The sequence below is a fragment of the Caretta caretta genome, chromosome 8 (genome assembly GCF_965140235.1).
Source record: "Caretta caretta isolate rCarCar2 chromosome 8, rCarCar1.hap1, whole genome shotgun sequence".
Taxonomy (NCBI): domain Eukaryota; kingdom Metazoa; phylum Chordata; order Testudines; family Cheloniidae; genus Caretta; species Caretta caretta.
This window is the reverse complement of record NC_134213.1, coordinates 84,115,973-84,128,957: the sequence shown is the minus strand read 5'-3', so window position 1 is coordinate 84,128,957 and position 12,985 is coordinate 84,115,973. Positions and strand designations below refer to the sequence as shown.

The 12,985-nt window shown below is 43.9% G+C and overlaps 2 protein-coding genes across 10 annotated transcripts in view; one reads left to right on the top strand and one right to left on the bottom strand.

Annotated features, from left to right (window-relative positions):
* The window catches only part of USP33 (ubiquitin specific peptidase 33), an 88,956-nt gene extending 86,043 nt beyond the window's left edge, over nt 1–2,913 (bottom strand). The window contains exon 1 of one of the 4 annotated variants that reach the window (XM_048859794.2): nt 2,754–2,913. The gene's annotated coding sequence lies outside the window, so the exon portion shown is untranslated. Of the gene's footprint in view, nt 1–2,071; nt 2,210–2,308; nt 2,510–2,753 lie in introns of those variants that run through there. The other 3 variants (XM_048859798.2, XM_048859795.2, XM_048859797.2) reach the window with 3 other exon arrangements.
* Nucleotides 2,914–3,512: 599 nt separating this feature from the next.
* The window catches only part of MIGA1 (mitoguardin 1), a 59,117-nt gene continuing 49,644 nt past the window's right edge, over nt 3,513–12,985 (top strand). For 2 of the 6 annotated variants that reach the window (XM_048859803.2, XM_075131724.1), the window contains exons 1-3: nt 3,517–3,634; nt 5,560–5,733; nt 12,381–12,558. In XM_048859803.2, coding sequence (XP_048715760.2) covers nt 5,635–5,733; nt 12,381–12,558 — 277 coding nt within the window. In that variant the 5' untranslated portion in view covers nt 3,517–3,634; nt 5,560–5,634. Of the gene's footprint in view, nt 3,635–3,784; nt 4,114–5,559; nt 5,734–12,380; nt 12,559–12,985 lie in introns of those variants that run through there. The other 4 variants (XR_012669715.1, XM_075131723.1, XM_075131721.1 and 1 more) reach the window with 4 other exon arrangements.

Below are 12,985 nucleotides of genomic sequence, written 5' to 3'. Positions count from 1 at the left end.
CTCATGCACAGACCCTGAAGCTTACACCCCATTTCCACTTAGATTTAGATAGCGTCACGATATATTAAAGCAAAATCATATAAAGTATTTAACGTAAGCAATTGTTCATCTACCTCAACTATAGAAATTCTATAGTGTACTGGAATGTACAAATAAATACACACATCCCACTTCCTTCATTATGTTGAAGTCCTTAAAATATACAGCTATTTTACCAGTGATTTCATAGGATTTTTTCCTGATTGCTAATATATACTATATACAATTAACAGATCCAAATAAGTTTCGTAGCATTCTGAAAGAATTCATGTTCATCATGATTAAACATACAGAAATAAAATCACGAGGAAACAAAGTCTTAGTCTTGGCACAAATAGAAATGCCGTTTAAGTTAAGACTGTTTATTAAAAATACAACATTCAGAAAAGTTAATCAATAAAGATAGTGATTGCCTTATATGGTATTACATGCCAGTCATGGAAATTTAATTATGTTATGTAAGTAACTAAAAATAAAATTGACCACTAATAAGAATTGAAATGATTTAAAAAACACCCAAAGACCATCACTTTGAACTTTGGGCAGAAATAAATGTGGATCAAATTTGGCTCTAATTCTGCAACTGGCTCCATGATGACATAAGGGTTTGCCTGCGCAGACCAAGTTTTAGGATCAGGGTCTTCATTTGCACCTGTGTTAACTTCAATAACCACACATTCAAGTGCATTTATTTCATTTTTTTCAATAAAAGAAATATGGCTACACTGCTGTTCGTGCAACATTATACCTGAAGATTTAAATACACAAAAGTCAAGAAACCCAAAGTTATTGGTCTTTCAGCAACTGTTATGCCACCACTTGTACATTAAAAAAAAACAACACTGCATTCAATTCACAGTATTGCAAAGTACATGCCCAAATAAGCTTCAGATTTCTTTACGTATTCAATTAATTAATTTGTAGATTTTTTCTATCAAATAGCTCTGTGTGTATGTGTGTGTATGTGTATATATACACGATAAATGCTCACAAAACTACCCAGTCTTTTCAAAAATCCTGTTACAGTGTGTCTTGATCTCCTACAGCAGTAATTTCTTCATGTTGACTATAAATTGCTCAAAACTCGAAATAAATGTAAAAAGCTATTCTTTGTGTATCTTTGTTCCTACATTAAGAGATGTGACAAAAGGAACATGGCTTCTATGTCACTTTACTCCTGGGAAGAAGAATGTAAAGCATCTTTAGTCGATTGGTAAATTAAAGGATAATCTCCCACCACTTCATTTTATGTAAACCCCATCAATACATCTACTCTAGCCTTAGAATATCGACAATGCTTTATCAGCCCGAACACAAAATCTGCTTTTCTACACTTATTATGAAACACTGCCATATTGTTGTCAACTGCCAATAGCATGTTCAGAGATAACACTGAGAAGAACAGAAGAAAATACAGTATTGTCCCTGCTCTGAGATGCAAAACTCACCCTAGGCAAGTAGTATTTTTACAGGCAAACCATTTTCACTATTCTTTGTTCTTGTAATTCCTGTGCTCTCTGAATAAAAGGAAACTCAAAATAAAACCACACTCAAAATGAGAGTATACTCTTTAGATATAAGGTCATTTGTGTTTAATTTTCCATCCTATTTTGATACATCCAAACAACTCATTTACTTTTTTGTTTTAATTAAAAATTCCACTAACACAGCATAGGGAACTGTACACCCTAATTCTATGAGGATTCTGCTAGCTCGGAGCCCATCATCACGTAGAAGTTTAGACTGATTTTCACAATATACATTATACTGCAATATCTGGCACATTTTACCTATTGCACAGCACTGCTTACATTTACAAGCATTATAGGAACAAGAGAAATGTGTCTAGGTTTCATTTTATGGGCAATCATGCTGTCCTATCCCTTCATTTGATTAGCTCTTTCTGAAGTTTGTCTCCATGCTCCTTAGCTATCACCACAGTAAAATAAATGTAAAACCCCGGCAAATACTGCCACATGTCTATGTGCCTCACACCCCGAATCTCAGGGCTACGAAAGTATTAACATCATACCCGCTTGTTAAATGACAGCTTTATTGAATGAGGGAAACTCCGCTTGGGGAGACTTGATGGTCTCAGCCAGCTGTTACCAGCAGAGCACCCACACTCCGCGGACCCCTCTTCGCTCAGGCGGCCCAGTGGCTGATGCTGCAGCAACGCGTGCGGCTCTGCGCGGGCAGCAGCGCCGAGCAGACCCCTCCAGACACCAGCCGCGGGCAGGCCCATTACACAGCGCAACCCAGGGCAAACCTGCATAGCGGCGACCTGCTGCTGGCCTCTCGACCACGCTCCCTCCTGCCGGCTCCCGCAGCGCCGCTCGTTAGTTACAGAATAAGCAGCCCCCAGCACCGCCGGCTCGCGGAGTGGCCGTGACCGGGAACAGGCGCCACATGACCGCTGCCTAGGAGGGGCCGGGACACCGGGGGCGCAAGGAGGCGGCCGCGCACCGGGAGGGCGGGTCCGAAGGGGGACGGTGCCGGGCCCGAGGCAGCGCGGGGGACTGGAGGAGGAGGCGGCAGTGTCAGAGCCCAGGCGCGAGGGGCAGGGCCCGCCCGCCTCAGGGAAGGAGCCCCCAGGGAGAGGTCTCCGCAGGGAGGACCCAGCGCCCAGACGAGGCGGCAGGCGACGTGCGGAGGTTGCTGCAGGGGGAAGGAAGGGGCGTCCGGGCCGAGGACTCGCTGCGCGGCGGCCTTACCTAGTGCGCGGTGCCCAGCTCACACGGACTTCGCTTGTCCCTCGCTGCCCGCAGCGGCGGTTCCTTCCGCTCCTTACTGCCCGCTTCGCCTGCCTGCTGTAGCAGCAAGTCTGCCCCGGACGATGACGTGCGCCCCTCACAAAGATGGCGGGGCTGGGTGCATCGCACACATTCGGACAGCGTCGCCCCGCACAAAGATGGCGGGGCTGGGTGCATCGCACACATTCGGACAGCGTCGCCCCGCACAAAGATGGCGGGGCTGGGTGTATCGCTCACATTCGGATGGCTTCGCCCCGCACAAAGATGGCGGGGCTGGGCGTATCGCACACATTCGGACAGCTTCGCCCCGCACAAAGATGGCGGGGCTGGGTGTATCGCTCACATTCGGATGGCTTCGCCCCGCACAAAGATGGCGGGGCTGGGCGTATCGCACACATTCGGATGGCTTCGCCCCGCACAAAGATGGCGGGGCTGGGTGTATCGCTCACATTCGGATGGCTTCGCCCCGCACAAAGATGGCGGGGCTGGGCGTATCGCACACATTCGGACAGCTTCGCCCCGCACAAAGATGGCGGAGCTGGGCGTATCGCACACATTCGGACAGCTTCGCCCCGCACAAAGATGGCGGGGCTGGGCGTATCGCACACATTCGGACAGCTTCTCCCCGCACAAAGATGGCGGGGCTTGGGGGTCGCACGAAGATGACGATGACTGACTCTTACACTGTATTAGTCACGTGAAGTAGATGGCGACTCCTTCCCTCCCGTGTTTCTTTTTTTTTTGGCACCGGAAGTAGATCTCCTGTCCGTCTCCTAGCAGCCGGCGGTGCGGTGAGGGCGCTGCTGGGGCAGGGCACTGGCTGCAGTTCTTACCGCCGGCAGGTAACTTGGGGCGTCGGCCGGAGCCCTGCAGCGCGGCCTGGGTGGGGCACCGCCGGGGGGAGAGCGAGCGAGCCTCTGTTTGCGCATGGGGGGTGAGGGGGTGTTGTGTGTTCGCCCCTGAGCTGGCTGCGGCCATTTCTCGGCGCGGGTCCTGCTCCTGACCGGGTAAGGGCGGCTCCCGCCCTGTCCTCGGGGGGCGCGAACCCGTGCAGCGCGAACACTGCGCGGTGAGTGTCCCGGTGGCACGACGGGTGCTAAGCGAGGGGCCCTGTGAGCCCCCGGCCCGGAAGATTGAGGCAGCTCTCAGCACCCCGGGGCAGGTGTGTCTCCCGCCCCAGCGGCAGGCTGCGGAGATTAGCTAGCGCTAGCCGCCGGAGGCGGGCACAAGGGTGCTCTGTTCACAGCGCCTCGGAGGTGGGGCCGGCAGAGAGGGGAAAGGACGCTCCTTCCCCAGGAACATCGCGGAGACCGAGTGCAGGGTAGGTGGATAGTTTAGGATGGGGAGAAATTTCTCTGCCTTTCACCCTGTGATGGGGTGGCCAAACTGCAGCTCCTGGGCTACACGTAGCTTTTTTACCATTAAAGTGTGGCTCGTGGATTCCCTCCTCTATCGCCCCCATTCTCTGCCTATCAGATTGTGGGTGGGGGGAGCTCAGGGCTTCCGCCCCGTGGTGGGGACAGGGGGGCTTCTGCCAGAAATAACTGGTGCTGGCTGGGGCACAATTTAAAGGTTCAACTTCTCTCTCCCCACCCCACCCCGCTTCAGTCAGGTCACACCAGGCATGCTTCCTCTCTTATCCTCAATGGCCCCTCCCTGCAGCTCCCAAGTGTTAGCTCTGTGGAGAGACAATGGCAAACAGTCGGAGCTGCACGGAGAGGCCTTTCTATTTTAGCTCTACAGAGAGAGCCAGGGGCTTTCCCCCTGCTGTTCCCAGCTGTTTGCTGCTGCCTTTCCCCATGGGCACAACTCTCCAGCTCCAGCAGCTGCCCTGCAGGGAGGAGGCCTGGCAGCACCATGTGACTGAGTGGGTCCAGCAAACCCTGGCAAAAATCTGGGAGGTCATGTGATCCGCCTATGCCCTTCCCCGATGCATCACCTCTAGCTTCTGCCCAGCATGCAGTGGGGATTTGGGGCTTCAGCCCTGCTGGGCACATCTGCCAGGTGTCGGGGCTTCAGTAGAAGCGGGGCAAAAACCCTGAGCCCCGGCAGTTGTATCCTTGCTCTCAAACTTCTGAATATTGTCTTATGCTGCTCAGAGGGTCACCCCTGCCATATGATGAACTACTTGACAGGTACCAAATGGCCTGTCTCTACAACTGACCCTGCAGCCTGTCTGTGTGGCCCTTCTGGCTTTGTACTTTTTTTACTTTGTATCTGGCTTGATTGAGGGTAAGTAGTGAAATTCCCTTTAAGAAATGAAACTGCAGGAACTTTGAGCAGCCACATTATTCACCGTTGTGTGATTGTAGGAGATTCATACCTTAAAGGGGAGAGAAGATACTTCAAGTGCTTTAACTCTGTGGTCACTGATTATTCAATTTTAAGATTTCCAAATTCTTTTAGCAGCAGATTTTGTTTCCTAAAAAACAGAGATCATGACTTGCAGAAGTAAATTCGGTATGGGGGTTATGCATAATAAAAGAACTAAAGTCTCTATCTTGCAAGCTGTTCCATGTATGGATCCCCATGATTGAATATGGGGAGCTTTCTCCACAGAGCAGTTAAAAGTATTTGGGCATAATTTTATTTCAGTTTTTCACCCTATTCTTGGTAGTTGCTCCTGAGAACACTAGTTTCACCCCTTCATATAAACATTACTCAAAATAAATATGTATCCTATAATGTAAGGTTGTTGGAAGTTTTCAGAAGAAAACTATGTATATGCTTGTGATATATAATTTAACATGTAATTTTCATTTGGCAGACTCTGAGATACCATGTGTGACTAAAATGTTTTCGAGGTAGTTTTACTTAATGAGGTAATGGGAGAGAAGGAGCCATGTCGGAAGAAGCTGTTAGTGAGACACACTTTTCTTTGAGGACAGCAGCTTTACGGGTATTTGATTTTCCACTTTCCTGGTATTATTCTGTCATCCAGGTAATTAATATATTTCAGTAGTCTCATTTGTGGTGGTCTGTTTTTAGAGACAGATCTGAAAATGTTTTTTGGTTAATTTTTATAATGTTTGTTTTAAATCAGTTATTCTGTGCATAATATTTGGTAGTAGCAGAGGCTGCTCTCTCTGCATTAGTATGTGCCTTCATTGCGACAGGTCTCTGTTGATAAGTCAGATATCGCACTCTTTATGTTTAAACGTGATTAATCCTTGAGTAGTATTATTTGGTTCATTTCAAAATGTTTTCCTAGAGTGTAGATTTTTTTAATGAACTTGTGTTAATGAATTGTCACACTAAATGTAAAGATTAATGAGGTGAGTGCTATTAACTATCAGATTCATTTACAATACAGTAGAACTTCAGCGTTACAAACACCTCAGAAATTGAGGTTGTTCATAACTCTGAATAAAATATTATGGTTCTTTCAAAAGTTTACAACTGAACATTGGCTTTGTATAGCTTTGAAACTTCACTATGCAGAAAAAAAATGCTGCTTTTCCTTTTTTTTTTTTTAGTAACTTACGTTTAATACTGTACAGTATTTTTTTTTTGTTTTTGCTGCTGCCTGATATGATTGCATACTTCCAATTCCAAATGAGGTGTATGGTTAACTGGTCAGTTTGTAACTCTAGTGTTTGTAACTCTGAGGTTGTACTGTAGGTAATAAATACACAGGGGCGATCTGTAGTTGAGAGCCTCTTGGTTTACATCCAGCCTGTTTTCTATCTTCGGTACCTCCTTATAACTGAAAATCCCCAAAAATCTTAGCTAATGGCTCTGTTGGGTAGGGGGTGTGGGTGTCAGGACTGTGGGATGCCCTGGACCTGGGTTCTGGGAGGGAGTGGGCGCAGGTGTCTGAGCTGGGGGGCCCACGGCTGGGCTCTGGTCAGGAGGGAGTGCAGGTGTCTGGGCTGGGGTAAGGCATGGCTGAGCTCTGTTGGGGAGGGGGTGCCCTGCAGCTGGGCTCTGGGAGAAGAGGGTGTGGGTGTCTGAGTCAGGGCCCCCACAGCTGGGCTCTGGCGGGGAGAAGGTGCACGTGTCTGGGCTGGGGGCAGGGCCATGGTTGGGCTCTGGCAGGGAGTGGGTGCAGGTGTCTGACCTTGCAGCTGGACTCTGTGGTGGAGGGGGTGCAGGTGTCGGGGTGGGTGGGGAGGCTGGCTCTTGGGAAAGGGGATGCAGGTGTCTGGGCAGTAGGGGCCCCACTGCTGGGCTCTCGGGGTGGGGGGGAGAAGGTGTGGGTGTCTGACCCTGCGGCTGGGGGGGCGGGGGTGCAGGTGTCTGAAGGGGGCCCACGGCTGGGCTCTGGGAGAAGAGGGTGCAGGTGTCTGAGTCAGGAGGGGAGGGGGTATGGGTGTCTGGGCTGGGGGCATGGCTGGTCTCTGGGGGAAGGGGGTGTAGGTGTCTGGCCTCGCAGCTAGATTCTGGGGGGAACGAGGCAGAGAAACAGGGTTGTCGTATGGATTTCTTTAACTCTCTATTCCTGGGGGGAATCTTTTTGTTGTCTGTATTGTTGCTAACAGATATTTTGAAGTAAATTACCAAAATAATTGAAACTGGCATAATTATACAGTGTTATTTTGACAAATAAAATATGCAGAAATTTGCAGAATTTTAAAATATTATGCACAGAATTCTTATTTTTTTGGCACAGAATTCCCTTGTAGGGCATTATGGCTGAAGAAAAGTCCATGTCCTGTTGCCCTACCATGTAGAAAAAGGTGGAATGCTACTAGTCTGTAAAATAAATAAGTAAAATATAAAATTGGATCTAGATCTCATTCTCCATTTAATCCACACAGCCACATTGACAGGAAATCAAAACTTGGTCTACAGCAGGGGCTCTCAAACTGGAGGTCGGGACCCCTCAGGGGATCGTGTGGTTATTGCACGGGGGTTCGTGAGGTGTTAGCCTCCACCCCAAACCCCGCTTTGCCTCCAGCATTTATAATGGTGTTATATAACAAAGTGCTTTTGTATTACCCCTCCCCCCCTTATAAATTAAAAGTTTGAGAATCACTGGTCTACAGTCAGGACCGTCTACAGATGTTTCTAAAAAGTAAAGACACTGATTCATATTTAATTTCAGTGTATAAAACCAGTGGCTTCATTAAATACATTATGTATTGAAATACAACTATAAACATTTTTATGGTGTATAACTTTGCATACTTATTAGTACCCAAAATAAGATTATTTTTCTTGTTTTACTACAAAAAATGAGAATAGTCACTGCTGAAATACTCATTCTTTCTCCTGTAAAACCAGCTCAGATCTCAATGCACTGAGTCCGCTGGTCTCACCCTGTGTTGCTGCAATGTTGTCACCAAGCTAATGCACTCTATTAATATTGTGTCCAACTGTAGGATTAATTTTACATCCTAAAGCTCTCCTTTATGTCTGTTCAATTGTTCCATCATATATGCATGCACAATTGTGTGAAAAATAAATCCCACAATATCTAATTAAAATTTTTTAAAAACCTGAATCTTATGTAATTCATTATTATAAATAATTGCAACTAGCCTTTTTATTTAAATACATGTGTGTATTCTTAAATATTCTGTTGATATTTGCTCACTGTAATCTTGTTTTTCAGTGCTGCTGGGTTTTTAATGCTTCTCTTTTCAGATTAGTTCTGACAACAGTATTAGGGCTGTCAAGCGAATAAAAAAATTAATCCTGATAAATCATGCTGTTGATAATAGAATACTATTTATATAAATTTTTTGGATGTTTTACACATTTTCAAATATATTTCAATTACAACAAAATACAAAGTGTACCGTGCTCACTTTATATTTTTTATAAATATTTGCACTATACAAATAAGAGTATTTTTCAGTTCACCTAATACAAGTACTGTAGTGCAATCTCTTTATCATGAAAGTTGAACTTACATAAATTATGTACAAAAAACTGCATTCAAAAATAAAACAATGTAACACTTTAAAGCCTACAAGTCCACTCAGTCCTCCTACTTGTTCAGCCAGTCGCTCAGAAAAACAAGGTTTGTTTACGTTTATGGGAGATAAAGCTGCCCGCTTCTTATTTATGTCACCTGAAAGTGAGAACAGATGTTGGCATGGTACTTCTGTAGTCAGCATTGCAAGGTATTTACATGTCAGATATGCTAAACATTCGTATGCCCCTTCATGCTTTGGTCACTATTCCAGAGGACATGCTTTCATGCTGATGATGCTCATTAAAAAAATTTGTTAATTAAATTTGTGACTGAAGTACTTGAGGGAGAATTGTATGTCTCCCGCTCCATGGTTTTACCCACTTTCTGCCATATATTTCATGTTATAGCAGTCTTGGATGATGACCCAGCACACGTTCATTTTAAGAACACTTTCACTGCAGATTTGACAAAACGCAAAGAAGGTACCAATGTGAGATTTCTAAAGCTAGCTACAGTACTCGACACAAGGTTTAAGAATCTGAAGTGATTTCCAAAATCTGATCAGGACGGGATGTGGACATGCTTTCAGAAGTCTTAAAAGAGCAATACTCTGATGTGGAAACTCGAACCACCAAAAATGAAAATCAGCCTTCTGCTGGTGGCATCTGACTCAGATGATGAAAATGAATATGCATTCATCTGCACTGCTTTGGATCATTATTGAGCAGAACCCATCATCAGCATGGACGCATGTCCTCTGGAATGGTGGTTGAAGCACGAAGGGACATATGAATCTTAGTGCATCTGACACGTAAATATCTTGCAACGCTGGCTGCAACAGTGCCATGCGAACGCTCGTTCTCACTTTCAGGTGACACTGAAAACAAGAAGTGGGCAGCATTATTTCCTGCAAATGTAAAAAAATTGTTTGAGCGATTGGCTGAAGAAGAAGTAGGACTGAGTGGACTTGTAGGCTCTAAAGTGTTACATTGTTTTGTTTTTGAGTGCAGTTAGGTAACAACAACAAAAATCTACATTTGTAAATTGCGCTTTCATGACAAAGAGCGTGCACTACGGTACTTGTATGAGGTGAATTGGAAAATGCTATTTCTTTTATCATTTTTACATTGCAAATACTTGTAATAAAAATAATATAAATTGAGTACTGTACACTCTTGCATTCTGTGTTGTAATTGAAATCAATGTATCTGAAAATGTAGAAAAACATCCAAAATATTTAACAAATTTCGATTGGTATTCTGTTTAACAGCGCAATTAAAACTGCAATTAATCGTGATTAATTTTTTTAATCACGTGAGTTAACTGCAACTAATTGACAGCCTTAGTGTTTATATAAACTTGTGTTTTCAATCTTGGACTAGATCTACAGCTCTGGCCATGATACACTGTGAGGGTTCGGATGAGGGGGCAGAGGTGGCTCTAGACCCTTTCCAGCTGTCTTACCCTGTGGTTGGCTAAAGGCTGGCCTTACCTGAAGTGTAATTTGCAACCTCAGGGTTTCTTTAAATTACGCTTGGCTAATTATATCTCCAAGCAATCTACAGCTGAGGATTGCCAGACAGCTGAGATATTCCAGCCATGCCCTTATTCTGAGGGAGGGGCATGCTGTAAAACCACTATGCCCACCCTCTGAGGGAGCCCCAAAGTGGGTTTCTGTTTTCTGCTCTCTACCACCAAAACAGCATAAATCCCCTACTTATGATCTAACACCTCATTTTCCATTTAAATTTTTTTCTTTACTTTCCTGAACTGTTTGCCACTTCAGATTTTCAAAGTTTTGTTAATATTTTTAATTCCAGTAGTTGCATATTTAAAGTGTTGCTTATTGGTATCTGAACTTTACTGTTTATCACATTATATAGAGAGATTCACAGAAGAAATTCATAGATGTTAGAGACTGAGACTCAGTCTGAGGCTATTATATTTAATCACCTAGTTTTTTTTTGCCAATGCAGAATTGTGCTTTATTGTGCATTTATAATGTCAGGTTTTCCATAAAACTTCATGTTAAAATTTCAAATGAAAGTGGCTTATATCCAGACAAAAATGTAGAAGTAAAATATCACTCTGCTAGCCAAATACAAAGTGTAAGCACATGTGTTTCAAACTAAAAAAAAAAAAGGAATAAATTATGTTTCTTAAATTGTGGAAAGAGGAGGGATACTGATCCAAAAAATGTTAGTCCATTGAGGTCTTTGCTGTTCCTCATGGTTTTTTTGTTTCTTTGTTTTTAAAGCTGTTGGATAAATAATTTGGAAAGTAGCTATGGGATCTGACAGTTACTGATATTTAAAAATGTTTACCTGAAAGTTTCAGTGTCAATTCCTTAGGTAGTTAGTAAAATTTTAATAATGCTTTAAAAAGATCCCAACTCTTGGGGTACATCTTTAGTGAAGATTTCGCTGAGGTGACTGGCACCCAGAATTGCCTACTTCTGGTGTGAGAAGCCACATTGCAAAGCCCACAACTGACTTACTGTGTCTTCACTGGTGCTGCACTCACTACTGGGGGAATTCTGCACCAAAAAATACAAAATTCTGCATATATATTATAACACAGTATAATCTCTCTTTTATGGTATAATTGAAAATGGTTTCAATTATTTCGGTAATTTATTTAAACTACAATACAATGGATGGAGAACGAGAGTGGGGAGCATTGGAGGAAATCCCCAGTCCCCCTTGGCTAATAGTAATGTAGCTAGGTTTGACCCTTTATTTCTAGTTATTAGTCAACAAATATATGCAGCCATATGCTCAGTGCTACATCGTAGGCAACTGAAGAGCAAGTGAGGGCCGGGGAATCAAGCTCACAATTTATACTGGCTACTGACCATCTCCAGAAAGGTCAGTAGCAAGCAGTTAATGGAGCACATTTTTTCAGTCCAAAAATTTAGACCAGTTCTAATCACTAAAACACCATAAGCATTTATAAGGCCATACTGTCCTTTATACCACTCCGGCAATGTAAAGGAGCCTTAAAACTTTTACCCATGTTTTATATTCCTGGGGGAATTCACAAAGACAATGGGAACAAGTCACTAAGCAAGCAGACTGCTGTATTGCGCTCTGACTGAGGGGACAGAGCCTGCCCCATGCCTGCCTACCTCAGAAACGCCCTGAAGCCCTGCTCCGCCACACCAAGCGTGCCGCAATAATAAGCTATAGGGACAGAGTGATCCCCCCTTCACCCTGACGATGATTTAAGTCTCTACTGGCTGCTCTGGGTGCCCAAACCAACCTGCCTTCGCTGCCGGGGAGGGACACGTGATCACTCTTGCGCCTTCTCTTTACTTCTGTGTCAGAAGTCATTTTTCTGCGGGGACCATGAATTCTGGGCATGTGCAGTGATGCAGAATTCCCCCAGGAGTAACTCACCCATGTGTGTCATTAAGTCATCTGGGGGCATATCCTATGGTTCGTTGTGCAGCAGTAAGTTGAGCTACTCTGATTCTTTCCCAGTGAATTGTGGAAGGGCACGCAGGGGGAATTGTGGGAGGGCATTGATGGACTGTCGGCTCACAAGTGATTTGGACTGTCTTCATTGCAAAGCTGGTGGGTTATCTCCAGGTAGCTTTGGTTGAAAGCACCACAGCTCTCAGTTGAAGGGGTTGTGTGTGTGGACGGGAGAAGGACTTAGGAGCCATGCCTGAATTAGAGCGTGTGTTAACTTTCAATGATGACATAGTCATGATTTCTTTTCAGGTAAAACTTTCCCCTGGGTTGAAGAAGCTGTTTGTAGTAACAGCAGTGAGTGCAGTATCTGTAATTTTTCTAGCACATCATTTTAAAAGAAAACGTGGAAAGAAAAACACAAAAGTGTCACCATGGGAGCCAGGCCATCTTGTATTAGAATGTACTAAAACAGCTGCATCAGAAAAAGGTACATGAGAGAACCAAAGAAGCCTTTTTTCTTCTCTTACATAAACCTTAAATACTATGTAATCAAACTCAAGACAGATTTTTCTTTAGTTTTGGAAATAAGGAAACTGTGTGTTTGTAATTCTAAGGTATTTAAAGAAAATAGAAAAATAGACAAGTGTAAAAACTAAAATTAGAACCCTATAATAACTGAGGCAGGCATTGCTCTGAAAGCCAATGTTTTAATTATAATCTCTGCAAATAAAATCTTTTAATCGAAAGCCTATTGAGAGTTACTGTTTTCAACAGTTCTGAAGATAAATTTTGATTATTGATAGAAGTGTTTTTGATATCTTTTAGAGCAAATTGTTTTAATAATGTGCTCATTCTTGCAGGTATTTTGATACTTTTATATATAAACATCAAAGTGGGAAGATAAGATTAGTCAT